This window comes from Copadichromis virginalis, linkage group LG14, assembly GCF_057382275.1.
Source record: "Copadichromis virginalis isolate Kocher_CV1m ecotype Utaka linkage group LG14, C_Virginalis_male_GT1.1, whole genome shotgun sequence".
Taxonomy (NCBI): domain Eukaryota; kingdom Metazoa; phylum Chordata; class Actinopteri; order Cichliformes; family Cichlidae; genus Copadichromis; species Copadichromis virginalis.
The window spans coordinates 24,038,954-24,058,908 of record NC_140631.1 but is presented as its reverse complement, the minus strand read 5'-3'; the positions used below and the strand labels follow the sequence as shown (position 1 = coordinate 24,058,908).

Below are 19,955 nucleotides of genomic sequence, written 5' to 3'. Positions count from 1 at the left end.
TACTCGGGCTTAAAAATATAGAAATATGGTATCTAACCAGATGCATTACCTTGGCCTCCAGTAACACTGTGAGGAATCTGAACCAGATATGTCCTTAATGTGCATATTAAATAAATATGTGGGAGTGCTTTCTTCCATTTGCGCAATATCTTCAAAGCTAGAAACGCCCAAAATTAGAAACATCCTGTCTCAGAGTGATGCTTAAAAATCTAGTTCATTCATTACTTCTAGGATCAGGATGTCCTTAAAACTTCCTGAAAGCTTTCAGTTGATTCAAACTGCTGTAGTAAGAATACTGACAGGGACTAGAAAGAAAGCATATTTCTCCTATACTGGCTTCTCTTCAATGGCTCCCTGTAAAAATCCAGAATCGAATTCAAAATCCTGCTCCTCACATACAAGGTCTTGAATAATCAGGCCCCATCTTATCTTAATGACTTTATTACCATATCACGCCATTAGAGCTCTTCGCTCACAGACTCTGGACTTATTTAGTTATTTTATTAAAAGTAGAATGGCAGGCAGAGCCTTCAGCTTTCAGGCCCGTCTTCTGTGAAACCAGCTTCCATTTTCAACTGAGGAGACGGATACCCTCTCTGTTTTTAAGATTAGTCTTAAAATGTTCCTTTTTGCTAAAGAATATAGTTAGGGTTGGATGAGGTGACCCTGAATCCTCCCTTAGTTTCTTGCAGTAGGTTTAGGCTGCTGGGGGATTCCCATGATGTACCGAGGGTTTGTCTTCTTCAGTCACCTGTTTTGTTTTTGTTTTGTTTAATCCCAATCTGTAGTTGTTTTTATTATTAGTGCAAACCGGATTAAGGGCATTTCCCATCCTTCTCTTCCAGTGAGTTGTTGTCATTGATGACTGACAACCTAATTCAAAGTGTGAATTTATTGCCAGGAGGTGCCAGCAGCAGCAGTAGCAATTACAGTAACTCTTCACAAGCCTGCGATGTCACATAATAAAACTGAAATTGAAAAATATTTCCTCCCTGCGATGTCAATCTTTGGTCGAGTTTTTTAACCAGTTGCTCCTTTTCCACCACCTGGATTGATATCATATCATTGGCAAAACAATATGTAGCTGCATCAGTAATTCTATCCACCGTTTGCACTTATGTCATGTGGAGTGTAAAAAGCAAACGCTCCAGTGTCGATGAGTGATTTGTTTACTTCTGGGTCACACATCACCAGATGTGATCTTATCCTTGTACAGGGAGTGCAGAATTATTAGGCAAATGAGTATTTTGTCCACATCATCCTCTTCATGCATGTTGTCTTACTCCAAGCTGTAATAGTCACATGCACACACAGATATCCCCCTAAAATAGCTAAAACTAAAAACAAACTAAAAACTACTTCCAAAAACATTCAGCTTTGATATTAATGAGTTTTTTGGGTTCATTGAGAACATGGTTGTTGTTCAATAATAAAATTATTCCTCAAAAATACAACTTGCCTATTCTGCACTCCCTGTATGCTGTCATAACCTGGTTGTATTCAATGGTGTGCTTTTGCCTGAAGTGGTGAAACAAGTTTGCTTTAACCCTTTTAGTGGGAACTGGTTTCTTGCATGTCTTGAAAAGTACTGTGTCTTGTTGGAGGTTGTTGAAGTAGGTCCCTTTTTAGGTACTAATTACCATCAGAGGCTGACACACTGCTTGTTTTGTTGTGCGCGCACTAGGGAATTGAAGTGCTTTAAATGAATGAAAAAGAATTTAAATGTTGCTATATCGTTATTATCACTTTTTTTGTCACATAAAAGCCTGCTGATGGTATGATGCACAGCTCTAATGTCTAGCCAATGTCTGCTGTAATATTACTCTGATAATCAATTAAAAATACTTCAAAAGGCAACAGTGACACACGCGCACAGCAAAAGGGTGCATTTTATTTATGACTTTAAGTCATGGATGAGGCCTAGCAGACTCAGTCATGAAATTTAGGGGGGGTGGCTAAACGCGCCAACCCACTTACTCTCACACTACTGCATATTGTAATCCTGTCTGTGTCAACTTCTTTCTGTTTTGCTGCTATAAAACACTGGAGGCTGTTGTCAGTGAACAGCATGTCTGTTTAATCAAACTGCGAGCCTGGTTAGATAAAATGAATCCGTATGCAGATTCTTGGGGAAGAGCGGTGCAGACACAGGCAGCTGATCAGCAGTCATTTTGTTGTCAGTCTTATCACAGCAGTGCAGGATGTGCAGCGTTGGTTCTACTGTCCGGTTCCTCCAAGAAAGAAGCAAAGCTGTTCAATCAACAGTATTAACATGATGTCCACCCTCACCCCTCCTTACAGGTGGAGCCAAACAGTTGCTATGACAACATTGCGAGTCTTAGTACTAATAACTGTTACGCCACCTGATGTGCACCGAGTTTTCAAGTGCCTCCAAATTCAGCACAAATTCGTCAGTAGTCAACCAGCTACCCTACAAAGTGTTTCCAGCTGTGGCAGTGACAAAACCATTTCACTCCCATCCCCAGCTCTCGAAATACAGCACCACTTATTCCTGTTTATGCTTTACCCTCCTGAACCATGTCACAGTTGTCTACACGCGTGGCTGTCTTATACGCTGAAGGCATTTATGTTAAAACGAGTCAATAAGCTACAATTAAAACCTTCTGCATTGTTAGAAGCACTCAATAACACATATATTTTCTTTGTTGTAAAAAGCTTTTAGTTTTCAGTAAGAGTGATAGAAAATGTTTAGATACCTTTAATCATCGTTATTTGATGCCAAGTTGCCAAACAAAGTTAGTTTATCTGGAATCACGAGCTAAGTTCAGGGATAGTGGGATGGAAAAGTACATAACACTGTCTTTTTTGTGATGTAGTGGAGCCTGAGCACACCAGTCTGACAGTTGCATTATTTGAAAAATAGCACAATAAGGTTGGCTCCAAAATACATCACTGCAGGGCTCTTTAAATCTTCCTACAGCATCAACTAAATGACAAAACAAGACATAAATAAACAGACAGCCGAACAGAGAGTTGGTTCGCTAAAAGACATACACATAAATAGGTGTATGTGTATGACTGATATCAGAAGAAAACTATCCAGTTTTTGGTTAATACAACAGATTAGCACGCTCCTGCCTTGTTGCTGATTTCAGTGCTTGGCTCTGCTTCAGAGCCACAAATCTCAGTTTTCATTGAAGGCAGTAAACAACGTGAACCGTGACCTCTAAAGGACATGTGGGATGCTTCCACCATTCTTGCTCATTGCAAAATCTTTAGATAGGCTTAGTAAAATAATGATATTGATCATTAAAGGAAGACTCGGGTGATTTGGTAATAAATTACCCAAAAATGCTGAATACAGTAAAAAGTGTAAAAATTTTAACTCATATATGGAAAATGATAACTAACTTATTTTTTGTATTTTAACACTCCAGTTAAAAAAATAATAATTTTCTGGCAATTACTTCATTATTTAGGAGTAAAGGGGTTTAGAGAGAGACGTTAAGAAGAACTAGAACTAAAATTCTGTATTGCTGTCACACTTAAAAATCATGAGATCTAATGCAACGCAAATCCTTTGTTTTTTTCAGGAGAATCCGTATGTGATGCTCCGACAGAACCACCAAGAACTCGAGGGAAATGACCGCTATGAGGGCTTCTGTGTGGACATGCTGAAGGAGCTGGCAGACATTCTCAAGTTTAAGTATCGCATCCGGCTGGTGGGGGACGGCGTCTACGGTGTTCCCGGAGCTAACGGAACATGGACGGGCATGGTTGGAGAGTTAATCTCAAGAGTATGTAAATATTTGCATATGCATAGACAATAATATTGCCAACAAACAAACCATATCACTATAAATGATTATGTTTTCTCCTTCGCATATGTGTGAGACAGAAAGTTTTTACAGGTGTCTATGCAGTCCTGTGAAAAGCTAAGCAGCCAGGTGCTGCTAATCAAATGCGTTTTATTAATGGATCATCAGCAAGCGTAAGCATCTCTGTAAACGCAGAAGTTTTGGCAGCTTGTTCTGAAGCATTCAGGTGTGTGTTAACACAATGCCAAAAAGGAATGACATCAATAAAAGAAGTAATTGCTCCTGTCCATCATTCTACATTGAGAAAGAGGATTCACAAGTAAAAGGAACTTGCCATTTTTCCCAGGCAGACAGACATCCAAGTAAATTCACCCCAGAGTCAAATCATGCAATGCTTAGAGAAACTACAAAAAAAAAAGAAAGAAAACAAGAGCTGTATCTCAGACTCTACAGGCCTCAGTTAGCATGTTAAATGCCTGAACCCTCTACTGCACACATTTTGATGGTACATGCTGAACATCATTTTCTGACTCATTTCGGGCCATTTTATTGCCAAGATATTTTTTTTGTGCAACAATGCTATAAAACCACAGAGAAAATTATTATCTCATAATTCATCACACAACTTTTAGAAAGCAAAAAGACCTCAGCAAATCTTCCAAAAATGTCGACCAATGTTGAAACAAAGAATTGAAAAGACGTGAAACATATTTACATAAATGATTTGATGCAGGCTTAGGTTCAAATTGTGCAATATCATGTCATATTGATTATACTGTTGTGAGACTGTCAGTCTGTGTGAAACTTACCAAAACAGTTCTTCTGAGGTGGGCATTACACTTTATACACATCACTTTTGGTTTTTCTGTGCACCCAGGAACCCTGCATCTTGCCTTGTTCAGTTCAGTTCAGTTTTACTTGTATTGTGCCAAATCACAACAATTACCTCAAGGTGGTATATTGTAATGTCACGAACCTACAACAATACAGAGAAAACCCTGACATTAGATGACCCCCTATAATCAAGCACTTGGCTACAGTAGGAAGTAAAAACTCCCTTTTAACAGGAAGAAACCTCCAGCAGAACTAGAATCAGGGAGGGGCAGCCTTAATCGGTTGGGGTGATGGGGTTATCACATACTGTTGGCCAAAGTGATATATTATAATATATTGTCTGTGATGAGATTCTGATTTGGAATGGGAGCTCTGGGACTCTGCTTCTTCCTCCTGTCGTCATAATTTTGAGATATCCCACTAATGGCTCGAACTCTTTGCACAGATTTCATGCAATTTTGTATTTTGGACCACATTTCAACTCGGAAGCTCAGGTGGTTGGACAGCCTTCCCAATGTAAACTTCACAACTGTGTGGAATACCATCTGATGTGATTGTGATTTGGCACTATATAATTAAAACTGACTTGAAATGATCCAGCAAGGACTAGGCAACTGTTGTTGCTCATATGGAGAAAGCTTTTGATGGCCTCCCACTAAGCAAGAAGCATCACATCAGCAACATGTGAAATGTGCACAAATTTGCGCACGAATGCATGAAATAACATATCATTACATACAAACACAATGTTATCAAAATCTCCCTCAAAGTTCCCCTGATTGCACTACGTTGCCCGAGGCAACAAAAAGAATTTCTGGGCATGCAAAATTTCATGGTTCATTGGTTTCCATCATTTAACTTCACACGTACAGGTCATGAGGCTTAAAAAGACTTTCTGTTGCTCTAGGGCAACACTGTGCTGTAGAGGTTTAAGTGTTTAGAGGGGTTTCCAGGAGAAAGTCTCTTCTCTCTGAAAAGAAGTCTAAGCATAGGTTTGCAATGTTGCATCTGAACAAACCACAAGACTTCTGGAACAATGTCCTTTTGACAGACAAGACTAAAGTGAAGAAGTCTGCCCATGATGTACTGCACCATGTTTGTCAAAAACCACACTCAGCAGATCAGCACAAACATCTAACATGAAGCATGGTAGTCGATAGGTGATGATTAGTGCACATGACCTGGGCTTGCAGTTATTAAGTCAGCCATAACCATGCTGTGTGGAACCTTAAGAGATCTGTGCATAAAAAAAGGCCTTCAAACATCAATGAACAGAATCAACATTGTAAAGAAGAGTGGACTAAATTCTTCCAAAGACATGCAGAAAGCCATTACTTCCAGCTGTTCCTAAAGGTGGTTCTACAACTTACAACTTTTCCTTTAAAACAAGATTTTCACCATAGCTGTGTGGATACCACTGTATTGTTCTTCTTAGAGAAACATAGAAACAAACCCAAAGTGTATTGCTCAGCTTTCACATAATTTACAGCACATTTCCTTCATATCATATAGCCCCCTTCCTTCATTCAGCAGTTGGCCTTTTCAGCTTAAGTATTGTATTTTTCAAAGTAGTCACAGCTTGTTGGTGGCTTGTTTCCTGCCAGCCGCTTTAGCTGAACTGACCTTAATAGACTTTCCTCCTGGATCAGTCTTGTTGCTGTTAAATCTCTGAGTGAGCCCTTATATTATTTGCTGTACGTGGCTGTTAACAGGCAGATAAGGTTATATAAGGGATGAGAGGGAGAGGGGAAAGAAGTAAAAGAGCTGTTAAAAAATTAAGAGGGCGGGGTGAGTGAAACAGACAAGTGTTAAGTCAGTCCTAAGAGGTGATCTGTCTTAATTCTGTGGGCTAATGGAGGGCAAAGCCATTAAGTATGTAACGCGTACCTTCAGAACGGCCATGGGTGAAGTCGACATGTGTCTCTGACATCAGCTTGAGCCGTGGATTGGCATGGTTGAGAGGGATTTTCATGGTAAAGGTGGCATCTGCAGGGAAGTTACACAGTAGACAGAAAGGCTTCGGAGTGTTTGGTTAAAGGCATAGAAAAGAACAGGAAGGATGGCAGTGTAAGAGGATTGTGGGAAAATATACAGGCCTTGGCTACAAGTTGAAAGGACAGGTAAAGAAAGGAAAATGGAGGAAGAGGGGTGTTATACACTTGGTAGGAGCAAAGGGAGACAGCATCAGGATATTTTGGACAACAGATACCCGTCTCCCTGCCAGTACCTTTCAGACTGAGCAAGATTTCATTGAGGATGAGGATGATTAGTCTGACGGGTGTCAGACAGCCTAAGCTAACAATGAGTCAGGCCAAGAAGAACCCAGACACAAGTCTAAGTACAGTATGTGCCGGTTACCTAATCCACAGTGCTGCGATTAGAGAACAGAGACATACAGCATCTCTAAAGACCAAAATTTAAAGTCTAAGTCAAATGCTAAATCCTCAAGGGTCATGTTTAATTCATCTCTCACGTTCAGTTTCGCATCCTTTTTACTGGCTTAGCATGATCTGATTGAATGCAAGTGGAAACGGGTATGATGCAATATTGAACAGGCGACATTACACTGTGTCTTTTCTTACATACTAGAAGGCATAACAGCAGGGAGGCAGAAGAATCCGGTAATCAATATTAATATTCCATCGCCACGTAAATATTTCACTTGATGTTACAACTGTGTGTTCATTTTTCAAAGGATCTGTTACTTTCTTTGTTAAAATTGCCTCGATGGTCATTTGCTGTATTTGGATTCCTTCCAGCACTGGGAGCAGGCAATCAGCCTTTCAAACAGCGGTCAGAAACGAGACAGGAGGCTGGGAACAGATGATAATCTCGGGTCAGCGCCTGCAGGCTGAGAGTAGGGCAGCAGGAGACACTAGGCCTCAGTGTGGACTAAAGGCTGCCGTGAGGTTAAAGAGATGCAAATGTGAAGTGCAGAGTATTAATTGAAGCACAGACGGAGTCAGACTGGGGGTTTCTAGATGAAGCATTTGAGGCCTCTTCTGAAGGTCAGAGTGATTATAGAAAAACATGACATCGAAATGGATGACGCGCCTTGGATGTGTGCATGTTATGTATGTCAGATGCCCTCCTCGTTCCTTGACATAGAAACAGTATGTTGTGGATTTTGACTAGTGTCTGCAGTGCTGCAGCACAGCTCCCTGCTCCTCATTCTCCCATTCCCCTCTATGTCCCCAATCCTCTTAGTCCTCCTGCAGCAGACAAAGAGGAATGCATTGCTGCTTTCACTCTTTGCTCCTCAGGGAGATGAAAAATCCCTTGCAGTTGCACTTTGCTGGCCTGTATTATTAGTACAGAGCCATTCAGCTGCATTGACCATTTCTACGTGTGTGTGTGTGTGTGTGTGTGTGTCTCTGTGTTTTACTAGCCTCTGCTTTGTCGAGTGATTTGTCTTGACAGTGCTCCCTTGGCCAGCCACAATGGTTACCCTGAGCTCTCTCGTGCACTGCACACACACACACAAACACACACACAATGCCAGTGCCGGATTATCCCCATCACGGATAGCCGTATTGGTGGACAAAAAGCCTAGAGGATACAAAAAGGGCATTATTAGGGAATTAGCAAACCAGTAGCCCACTTCTTATGTCATCTTCATCTTTCTTTTTTTTCAAAATCTTCAAATTATTGGGTATGTCACAAACACTATGCCATGCCTCGGAGCTGTGCTGTGTGTGAGTTGGACTTTTCATGCAGTAATACTACTTATCCTGTTGCAGAAAGCAGACCTGGCAGTCGCAGGCCTGACCATCACAGCAGAGCGTGAAAAGGTGATTGACTTCTCCAAGCCTTTCATGACCCTTGGTATCAGCATCATGTACCGCGTCCACCTGGTGAGTTAAGTCCCCCCGCACACACCTATTATACCTGATCGAACTGCCTCTCATACAGCTTGCGGATAAACCTCAGCAGGCTGTCAGGCATGTCTAATGCCTGGAAAAGAAGCACTCTGCCTTCTGGCCTGTAGAGTCTTTTTCTCTCTCTTAGTCCGTTTAAATTCCTCCACAACTTCTCCCCTTTTACACCTTATTGCCTCTTTACCTCTCAGCTACTCGTTTTCCCTTTCATCTGCGTTTTTTCATGGGTCCTCTTCCTGCTTTACCCCTGTCCTCCAACATTACTTGCCACTTCATCCTTCTCCTCTGTGTCAAGTTCTTTTCATTTTTCCTTTGTCCACCCATTTCCTCCTTTTGTTTCCGTGCCCCCCACCCCCCACCTCATTCTGCCAGCACCAGATCGCTCATTTTATGGTGTGAACTGAATGATAAATGTAACACTTTCACAGTTGTTTTCTGCTTGTTCTCTGATTGGATTTCGCCATCTTATTCTCACAAGCAATGCCCTCCATTCTCTGCAGAGAGCAAGTCCAAGCAAGAAACAGCGAAACAACAGCAGTGCTGGTGGAAATGAGCCAGTGTTTGCGCACTTAGTGGCCCATTAATCATCAGTCCTCCCCCAAAACCCAAGGTGACACTGTGGGGGCCACAGTAGCACTGGCCACAGTCCGTGCTGAGGTGATCTAGCGCGTGCGCAGGCTAACATTAGTGTAGCATCCCAAAGGGGCATTTTACTCACATTCCCATTCCATCTTGCTCCTGTCTCCACTACTTGTAAATCTCCCACCGTGTCACCTTCCCATAGTCTGTGCACAGTACCCATAGGTGAGGCAGTGAGGCACTCAATTGAGCGGCAACAGTTGGGGAGAATCAATCGACGTTCGCAGCAGGTGCTACGTTAAATGGGCTGCTGGGCAGCATGTGACCTCTGAATTGGGAAGCAGGCAGGCGGGTGGCAGCCTGAGGATATGATATGGAGCTTATGTCCCACAGGGTTGGCACACAGAGCCAAATAGTTGAATTAGCAGAGACTTGACCCAGTTGAAATTCCTGAGTAAAGCGGTTTCTATTAAGATAAGATGTGTGAAGTCAGTAGAGGAAGGTGAAAAGATAAGAGGGAAAGAAGACAGGCATAAGTGCAGGTATCATCTCTCTTTGTCTCTTTCTCTGTCCCTCATTTCCTCACACTCTCTTTACTTTCTCATTGCCCCTTGGCATTTTCTTAGATCCGATTCAGAGTGGTCCCTCAGCATGCTCTAAAATTCGATATTTGAATTTCTGTGACTGCACTTGTTTAGTTCTAATCCACTGACTATTGATCTGAGGCACAGTGATTTCTACAAGGGGGTATACTGCTTATTTCAAACTTTAAATGAAAATTTCAGTCCAATCAATAAGAATGGCGAATGCAATAAAATACAGCTGCCTGTTGGGTATTAATTATCCGCACACTATCGCCAGTTTAATCTCCATTTCTCTTCTTTGTCACAAGTATTGCATGTCTTTCTTACTCTCGCTCTCTCTCACACACACAGACACACGCACAGAGTTTTTTCACTTTCATTATTTATTCTTATTTTATGTTTGTTGCGTTCAAAGCACACATTTACATTCTTTTCAGTGAAGGCGATAGCTTTAACGTCAAGCGTAATCTTGTTACAAAGCTGCTGAAAATGTACATTTCCTGTTTGAAACACAGGTGCAGATTTGAACTAACGCTTCACTGCCTCCACCCCACCCACACCCCAAACCCCCTCCCTTGCCCTCCACACCACCCAGCCAGCCACTACAACAACTGTCACAGACAAGTTTTCTGTGGTGTGTTCAAAATTGCAGCAAATCAGAACATTTAATCACCTGTCAAATGAGTTTGTGTCTTCGTGCTATTCTCTGAAGGGACCGCTGTCTGTTATCATTTCTGGGACACTGACTCTGCAATAAATAAAACTCGCCTGAATGTCTTGTCTGGTTGGGGATTTGTAGTTGGGTGCTATTCGAGGCCATATAGTGTATTTTATATGGTGGGGTATTTGACATGCATGTAGCTTCAGGCCCTATAAATAAAACGGATTTGCTTCATACACAAATCAAAGAGAAGCCGGTGCAATATGAATCACTGCGGTTATGAACCCAGACACTACCTAAAGCGACTGTCAGCTTCATCTCATAAAAACCTTTCGTTGTCTTGCATTCATCATCTGTACAATATAAAAACCATATGCTGCATGCCAAAATCCCAGCACTGTGAGCGTCTTTAAATCTGTGCCAGTTCCTTCTCCATTAATTCGTTGACTGTGTAACAGGGTATATGAGTGGATGTGTGCATGTTTGTGTGTATAAGAGAAAGAGTGCCACTTAATTAGACATAGGGGTTAATTAGGGGTGTGTAGAAGCTGTGTCAGATTCAGCAGCTGCCCTGAGGGTAGAGCGTAGTATAACGAGCTTTATTGACTCACTGGCCACAGAAGTCCTCAGACAAAATTACACAAACAAATGAAACCCTGTGCACAGAAACACAGACGCAGCTCGTGGAATTTAAAAACTTACCACTTATGTTATTTAGGGTTATTTTTAAATGCAGTTTTTTTCCATAATAAATCAATATTAAATTTAACACTAAACAGTAGGTTGTGTAATATCATTAAATTGTGTATATATGTGCTTAGGTACAACTGTGCAACTGCTCATTAATGCACAGGCTCTAATCAGCCACTCACATGCAGCAGCTACATACATTTAAGGATGTAGATATTCTAAAAAAAGACCTGTTGAAGTTAAAAACTGGGCATCAGAATGGGCTAGAAGACCATACTGAGATCCCACTCCTCTCAACTAGCATAAAGAAACTGAGCCAATTAATGATACAGGTTCGGCATGCTGGTAGTGTGATGGTGTGGAGGATATTTTCTTATCATCGTTTGGTCCCTTTAGTACAAACTGAGTATTGTTGCTGACCATGTTCATCCCTTTATGACCGTTGTGCATTCATCCTCTGCGGGTTCCTTCCCACAGGATAATGTGTCGCGTCACAAATGTCAGATCATCTCAGACTGGTTTGAGATGTGGGATCATCTTGATACAGAACAGACCAAACGCAGCCAACATCAAGAGAAGAGCTTTGAATATCTTCCATGAAGCCTGGAGAACTATTCCTGAAGACTCCTCAGGAGAAAGTTCAGGGTGAAGAATAAAGCTGCTCATATCAAATATTGACTTTCAAGCTCGTTAGGAATGTTTTTGCCTTTTAGATTGTATTTCCGTGGATGCATGTGTTTCATTAAACCGCTCTACCTATTTCCCATTTTCCTAGCAACATACAAAGAAATAAGGGGTGTCTTGAGACTTTTGCACCAGACTGGAAGTTTTATTCTTTTATTTTGAAAGTAACCCTAAAACTAGTAGTGATGTATGTTTTTTGTTTTTTTTTAGTTATGTTAGAAGAGTTTCAGCAAACACAAAAGCACAGCTTTGTTTGTGTGCAACTCACTCAGACATAAAGCCAGACAACCCGGTGAGCTCAAGAGGCAGCAGGATGTTGTTATGAATATGACCCCGTGACCTCAGCCAAATCAACTGCTCTCCACAGATTGCCCCCGCGGCCATCTCAGCAGCCGTAACAACTGGCAGCTTTAACACAATTAGAAATGCACACACTATCAAAGAGCTTGGGGGGGGGGGAGGTGGCAGAACATGGGGAGACACAGGGAGGGACAGGAAGAAAGACAACATAAAAGAGAATAAGCAAGAAATAGGTAGAAGGACATGAGGGAAGATGGAGAAATGAGAGCAAGGAAGTGAGCGACGAGAGTGTGATCAAATGACAATGGGAAGTCTCCTTCGGTGAGTCAGTGTTCAGGCAGGAAGCCTCAGGGGGCAACGGTGTGGTATGAATACCAAGAGGAAAGATGACTAGGTGAAATCCTCAACTGGATAACCTCACCGGCTCCCTCTGCCACCCTCCTGGCATGTAGGCAGTCCTCCGAGAGTAACGGAGAAGGGGAGAAGCGGGAAATATGGAGGGACAGCGGGAAGTTGAGAGAGAACAAGGGCAGTGCAAGGTAAAATGAATGAGTTTTTCATCTGTGTGTTGAGATGAAAAAAGGACACATAGCTACTAAAAAAGGCAGCAATTTTTCACTATTTTATTTGTTGAGATGGACTCATAAAAGCAGGTCTTAGAGGATGTTTTGCTCTCTGTGCCACAGGTGTATTATTTTACTTCCTGGGATTTGCCTCATCCCATATATATCATCTTAACATGGCCATAAAACTGCTATAAAATGATACCCCTGACTCTGATAAAAATCATTCAAATATGGCAGCAAGTACTTACGCTGTGAAGAGACACTCATCCAGTAAACATCTAATTTGGTCCTTGGTGTACTCTGTTTATATTTTATTACTTTGTTAATTATTTTCTAGTTCTAGTCTACACTTCATCGGCAACTTTGTGAGGTACAGTCATTTGAAGGCTTGTTAATGCAAATATCTAATCAGCTGATGCACAACACATTTAACCTTGAAGCAGATGGGCTACAACAGCAGAAGACCACACCGGGTCACCCACTCCTGTCAGCGAAGAACAGGAAAATGAGGCCACAGTTTCCACCAGCTTACTAGATGAACATTGTTCGGTATAATTTCTACTGCAATATTCGAATGGTACAGAAACAAAAGCATGGCTCCATCCTCCCTTCTGTCAATGGTTCAGGCTGCTCATGATGGTCTAATGGTGTGGAAGATATTTTTCTTGGCTCTTTTTTAAACACCAACTGGTTTTAAACATCACAATGAGTTCACTGAACTTAAATGACCCCCAAAAGTCACCAGCTCTCCATCCCATAGAGCACCTTACAGATGTGGTGGAATGGGGGATTTTCATCACGATGTGCAGCCGACAAATCTGCAGAACGTTAGCGATGCTATCATGTCATTATGGACCAGAATCCCTGATGAATATTTCAGGCACCCTGCTGAATCTACACCATGAGGAATTAAGGCACTTGTGCAGGCAAAAAGGTGGTCCAAACCAGTATTAGCAGGGTGTACTTCCTATAGAGTCCAGTGAGTGTATATCTTCTATTTAACAGTAACTACTGGATTAGTCACGGATGCTGTGCTTTCCTTAGCAAGCAGTCAATGTGCTTTTCTGTGCTGAGTGGTGGGTGCTCCCTGTGCAGTTGCCCAAGCACATACTGTATCTGCCCTGCTGTGGATGACTGACAGTTTAGACAGCTGCTGACAAGATTAGAAACACAGGCACACACACAAACACACAGGTGCTTGACAGTCTGTCATGCACACACAGACTCATCGTCCAATATAAAGAGAGACTGGACCACCTAAATAAGATTGTGATGTAAAGTATGTCTCTGAGAAATTACTAAAAATATTTAGTATTTGCATGCATAATTTATTTATGAATAAATGAATGAAAAATAGGTAAACCCTTGTATATGTTCTACTTTACAATTTCCTTACATCACTGGAAATCCTGAGTCACCCTGCCCCGTGAGGCACTTCTCCTCAAACAATGTTTAGTGGTTCGCACAGCAGTTTGTGGCACAGCAATTTTGAACCCATCTTGATTGATTTCGTTTGGCAGCACAGCGAGCATTTACATATTAAGCACTTGATAAAGGTGGTATATCCATCCGACAGGTCCCAAGTACCATTAGCATTCACTTGCATTTCCCTTTCCAGCAATTTGTCAAATGTAAGTCCAGTAGTCATTGCTTTACCGCTGGTTTGGTCCACACCAACTCCGAGGGGTGAAATATGGCTCCTTAGCTGTTAAACGCTCCGCTATTGTGGTGCAGATTGTATTCATGAGAACAGGAGCAGAGAGGAAATAAGGTAGTTAAGATCAGGCGAGTGAGCCAAAACAGTAAAGTTGGCACGGTAAAATAAAAGCCCTGAAAGGTGTTAAAGCACTGCTGAGCTGTGTGGAGCTTTAGTCGAGTGATCACACACCATGTTTTTCCATGTCACGAGATCATCATTAAATAGAGTTTCATTAAGCTTGCTCTTTCTAGTCCTTAGTTTAATCTAAAATGTTTTGATACAGAAAAAAACTGAATAAACTATCTTATCTTTGGAAATGTGCACACAGATTTTAAAACATTTTCATGCAGTTTCCATTTAGCTTATCTGAAGCTTTGTGTGCTCATTAATTTGTCTACTCCAGCTATGGATTGTTCCAGTTTCTAACTCTTAAAAAAAAAAGTAAAACACTTTTGTCCCTTAGTCTCAAAGCCAATACATAAAAGCAGCAAAGTCGAGCTTTCTAAGCAGCAAACCTCCTACTGTTTTCCTGTTGTCCTTGTAATCTTCCTGTTGTCTCGTCCTAGCTTTCTCTCCGTCTCTATTTCTGAGTTGCTCTCTTGCACCTTCACTTTGCCATCTGTTAGCACACTAGTCCCACGTCTCTGCAGTGATCTTTATCTTAATAATAGCACCTTGGTGAAAACTTAACATGTGGACGAGCATGCCCAGCAGTTCACGAAGCGCTGGGTCAGCATGCATCAAACTGGACCAGCAAAACAGGAGGACTCATGTCAGCACATACTACTGCTACTCCAGTAATGCCAGTGCCAACCGAAGGCAGCCTGGCACTGATGCTCACTTTACAACATATACCTCTGACATGGCCATTGTGTGTTTCAGCTCTGCACTATTCCATTCTCAGACAGCTATCGCCATCGTCATAAGCAATTGCACTCTATAACGTGGTCTGACATACGTTATGAGTGGCAGGCTGATTCGAATCTTGCTCAGAGTTATTCGGCAACTCTCTCCCCCTGCTTCTCCTGCTTTCTGCACCACTCCTATTTTACTGAGTCGGGCTAATATGCAAGTGATTACAGACGCATTAATGAATTTTCATCTCCGCACAACTCTGAATGGGGATTCGTTTATCATAACAAATGCCCACCAAAATAATTTCAACCTCTTTGCCTCAAATTAAATTTTGGAGGGCCTCAGAAATGTATTACTGCAGCGTTTTGGCACGCAGGAGGTCTGGCAGGAATACTTAATTGAGTTTTTATTTTTTTTATTTTTTGCATAAATGCAATTTGACGTAGACTCCACGGCGGTGCCTTTGACACAGAAATGGACAATGAGGAATTTCTACACGACTAAACGTGTCTCTCTCATAGCAACATTTAGACAGTTGGTTGTTTGATCACCTCCATTATCTAAGCGTCCTGCTGGCCCTGACAGCCACCTCCATTTCATAGTCATTAACAGGCGGCGGACGTGCACTTGTGTGTAAATGGCTAATATTCCCCTGCAGACATTTGGTCGGGAAGGGTGTAAGCTTAGCGTGCGCGTGTGAAATATGAGCAGGCACAAACACACATATAAACAAGCGGGCCCAATCATCCTGACTGTGGTTCCCCAGTAATTGGTTTCATTTAGAGGACAATGTTGCATAATGAAACATTAGGAATTAGCCCCTATATTCCCATCGCTCTACTGGCTGCCAACCTCATTTTAGCCATGTTATCTCCTGGTTACCAATGCACATTTATATGCAACACCCCATAGCTGCTTCAGCACAACTAGCCTTTTTAGCCAAGCCAGAGCTATTAATCTCCCTCCACCTGTGTACACTGCCCACTCCCGGTCATACTGCAAGTCAACTATAGGTCATGGAATTGAATTTGTCTTTAATGTGGTTCTAATGGTTTAGCTGATTATTTGACATTTCTTTCTCTCTACATGCAGACTTGTAGAGAGTAAAAATGTTGCCTTTTGTTAGTTTTGACCTCTGATTATTCTGTACGACTAAACCTAATAATGTATCTATCACAGCTTGTTGGAAGTTGTGAGAATTTTTTTTTCAGTGTTGGAATGCGGGATATAAACCTCTTATCAGTGATGTCGTATTATCATACAGGCCTCTGCCACTCTATTGACAGTCCATGGGAGACTGAGTTTGCGCTTTCATACAGTGCTGATCTGAATGTTTACATGCAAATGAGATTCGTATAATTAAAGTGCTATCAGTTTAGGACAGGGAAAACCTATGCTTATCGCATCAAAATCCGTTTATTTGCGGTCACAGTCACCTTTTCCATCTTCTCCAAATTACACAGGCACCAGTAAATGTTGGTCAACACACACCGAACTGGAGGTGGGAAGAAAGGGAAACAGAACTGAAATGCAGTAATCATCGCCTTTCTATGTTTCCTTCTTTAGTTTATGTCCAAGAAGACCAGTCATTCTGTGTGTGTTGTCTTCCAGGGACGTAGGCCAGGCTACTTCTCCTTCCTGGATCCCTTCTCACCGGGTGTTTGGCTCTTCATGCTTCTGGCCTACTTGGCTGTCAGTTGCATTCTCTTTCTGGTGGCCAGGTAAGGAGCTCAACCATAAAATGCAGTCTGTACAGATAAGCGAGAGACAGGAGAAGAATGAGGCAAACAAATGGACTGGGTACAGAGAGTAAGAGCACACAAAAAAACGTTTCTTTGGGCAATATACGGCGGAGGAAACAGGTGTTTGTTCTCTCGCTTCTCTTTAGCCTCTGGTTGATCTTGAACATCACAGAGAAAGAGACGTTCCCCCACCAGTGGCAGGTCTCTAGCATCACATTGCCACCTGCTGGTCAAGGATGGCACTGCCACAACTGCTGCTGAAAATCATAATTTCCTTTGAAATGGAAATATTACTAGGTTACAGTATATCTAATGAAGATGCTTTAATGCAAGAAAATGCTAATTGAATTCTGCAGCACCTTACAGAATCAAATTAAAAGTACCAAGACCTTCAAATTTACCAGTTTTCTAAAGATAGCTCTACGGGTGGTCTTTGGTGTAATATGAAAATCATTTATAAATGTTGGGTGAGGTGGTTTAATCGTAGCAGTTTTGGAGATAATAATACATGTACTCCTTTTTTTAGGTGTTTTCTAAGAATAATTTTTCCACCCGTGATCACAGTGGGAAATATGTTAAACATCTGGGTTGTTTAAAGTTTTTTGTCCTTCTTTTGAACTTTGTTGTAATTATTTGTGACTCAGAAAGAAATTCTATCTTTGCCACGTGAGTCACATGGCTCGTTGGTTCAACCCAGCACAGAACAGAGTTGTCACAGAACTGTAGCTATATCTGAGCACCCCAATTACACCGCCTGCATCCTCACAGTTTAAGTAGGCAGAAGCGAAGCACAGGTTGGTTCTCCCTCTGCAGAGCCAAGGTGACTTTGTCCTCACTTGACTGAGTTGTTTTCTCCTCATCCTTCATCCCTCTTCCTATCTCCATTCCTCTCACTCCCCGTCTCTTGAGTTTTGCTCTTATCAGAATACATAATCTAACTTTCATTCCCACTCTCTCTTTCCCCACAGGCTGACACCTTATGAATGGTACAACCCCCACCCTTGTTTAAAGGGACGCTGCAACCTGCTGATCAACCAGTACTCGCTTGGCAACAGCTTCTGGTTCCCAGTTGGAGGCTTCATGCAGCAAGGATCCACCATTGCTCCTAGAGCTCTGTCCACACGTTGTGTGAGCGGAGTGTGGTTAGTATTGGCTCCAGATGCACGGTGCAATGCGCAGGTTTCTCCATCACGGAATGCAATTCATCAGTAACGCATTCTTGAAGCTTGATTCCAGATTTCAAGAGTGAGATTGTGCATTTGTGTGCACACGAGGCATCGTTTGTGTCTGTCTGTCCGCCTTTGCAGCTAGAACTTTATCCACCCATTAATCCATCCGCCATATCATCTACTGAATATCCTGTCATGTCTTCTCCTCTCAGGTGCGCAGTTATTTTAATCCTTCTACACCTCCACCCAGATCATTTATCTTCATGTGTCAGCCTGCCCATTTACATACGTTTGCAGGTGAATACATATGTTCTTGTCCGCTGCCTTTCCCACACAGGTGGGCCTTCACATTAATCATCATCTCCTCCTACACCGCCAACCTGGCCGCCTTCCTAACAGTGCAGAGGATGGAGGTACCGATAGAGTCAGTAGATGATCTGGCAGATCAGACGGCGATAGAATATGGCACCATGCACGGTGGATCCACGATGACCTTCTTCCAGGTTAGAAGTTACACACATTGCTGTATATGCCACATTGTTTATCCTCCTAAATCTTCACTCACATACATACACACTGTATGTAGGCACAGGCTCACTTCAGAGCACATGGAAGTCAATGGGTCATCTGTGATCAGCTATCAGCTGTCCTTTTCGTCACCCTCCTGTCCTTTATGTCTTCCTCCTCTAACCACAGGTTTTATCTGTTTCCTGTCTCTTTTTTGCCACAACCATTCAATATCCTTCTCCTCGGGGAGATGGGGCACTGTCCAGGTCCCACGCTATCCTCTTTCATCTTTTGAGATTTGACCTCAGCGAGAAAAAGAGAAAGACACTGAGCAGGAGAAAAAGAGGGTGTTAGAGGGGAGAGAGACAGTGAAGGATGATATTGGGCGAAGGGAAGAGAGATATTAGCCTTGTATTCCTTGGCGCTTTCAAGTCCACTGGACCTTAAATAACTCAGGAAAGACAGGCTGAGAGAAAGTAAAAGACAGGTGGAGGTGTTAAGTGAAGTTTCTGTTCGGAAGTTTCTCAAATGGGAAAGAGGTGCGCTAATAGAAAAAAAAAAAAGGGGGGGGGGGGGGGGGCGCTCTGATGTAACACTCCATCAGTCCAAAAAAAAGCAAACCAAACCAAACCAGAAGAGGAGATGCTTTGTTAACTGTCTCTCACTCTCTGTGCCTGTTTCTTCTGATCTTATCTGCTCTTTCACGCCTGTGCAGAACTCCCGCTACCAGACGTACCAGCGCATGTGGAACTTCATGCAATCAAAGCAGCCCAGCGTGTTTGTGAAGAGCACAGAGGAGGGGATTGCCCGTGTCCTCAACTCTAACTACGCCTACTTGCTGGAGAGCACGATGAATGAGTACTACCGCCAGAGGAACTGCAACCTGACTCAGATTGGAGGACTGTTGGACACAAAGGGCTATGGTATCGGCATGCCGCTGGGTGAGTGGAGGACAAAGTGTTGAAAATTGGAGGACACTTGAAAGTGACGGATAAGCAAAAGAAGGAGAAACTTGGTCAAGTAGTTGAAACATCTGATACAAGCCGCAGAGAGACAGAAGCCAGTTTGCCGGAGTACTGTGGGGGCAAGGCAGTTAGTGTAAAACGAAGTCAACGGAGGAGAGAGCTGATGGTTTCGCTTAAATGTGCTGTATAATTCATTGAATGAAGAGCAGAGGCATTAGTTGGAGGATACACCATAAACGTCACATTGGAGAGTTGAATAAAAAAGTAAAGCCTCAGCAAAGCCAAACCACTAGCTGCTATCATGGGGCAAAATGATGCAAAAAGGGAGAAACTAAGAGAGCTTTAATGCTAGATTTTAATAGAGCAGCTGTTGCCATGCTGTGATGGGAAAAGTGAGGACAAGAGCGAGGGAATTTGAGATATTGTTCCTGTGAAATGTGAAACAGTTTCTGCGCGACGCTCG

The 19,955-nt window shown here is 42.4% G+C and overlaps 1 protein-coding gene across 2 annotated transcripts in view; it reads left to right on the top strand.

Annotated features, from left to right (window-relative positions):
• The window catches only part of grik4 (glutamate receptor, ionotropic, kainate 4), a 370,076-nt gene that overhangs the window by 343,133 nt on the left and 6,988 nt on the right, over positions 1-19,955 (top strand). For both annotated transcript variants that reach the window (XM_085430050.1, XM_085430049.1), the window contains exons 13-18: positions 3,555-3,758; positions 8,354-8,467; positions 16,721-16,830; positions 17,820-17,993; positions 18,358-18,523; positions 19,243-19,468. In XM_085430050.1, coding sequence (XP_085286176.1) covers positions 3,555-3,758; positions 8,354-8,467; positions 16,721-16,830; positions 17,820-17,993; positions 18,358-18,523; positions 19,243-19,468 — 994 coding nt within the window. The remainder of the gene's footprint in view (positions 1-3,554; positions 3,759-8,353; positions 8,468-16,720; positions 16,831-17,819; positions 17,994-18,357; positions 18,524-19,242; positions 19,469-19,955) is intronic.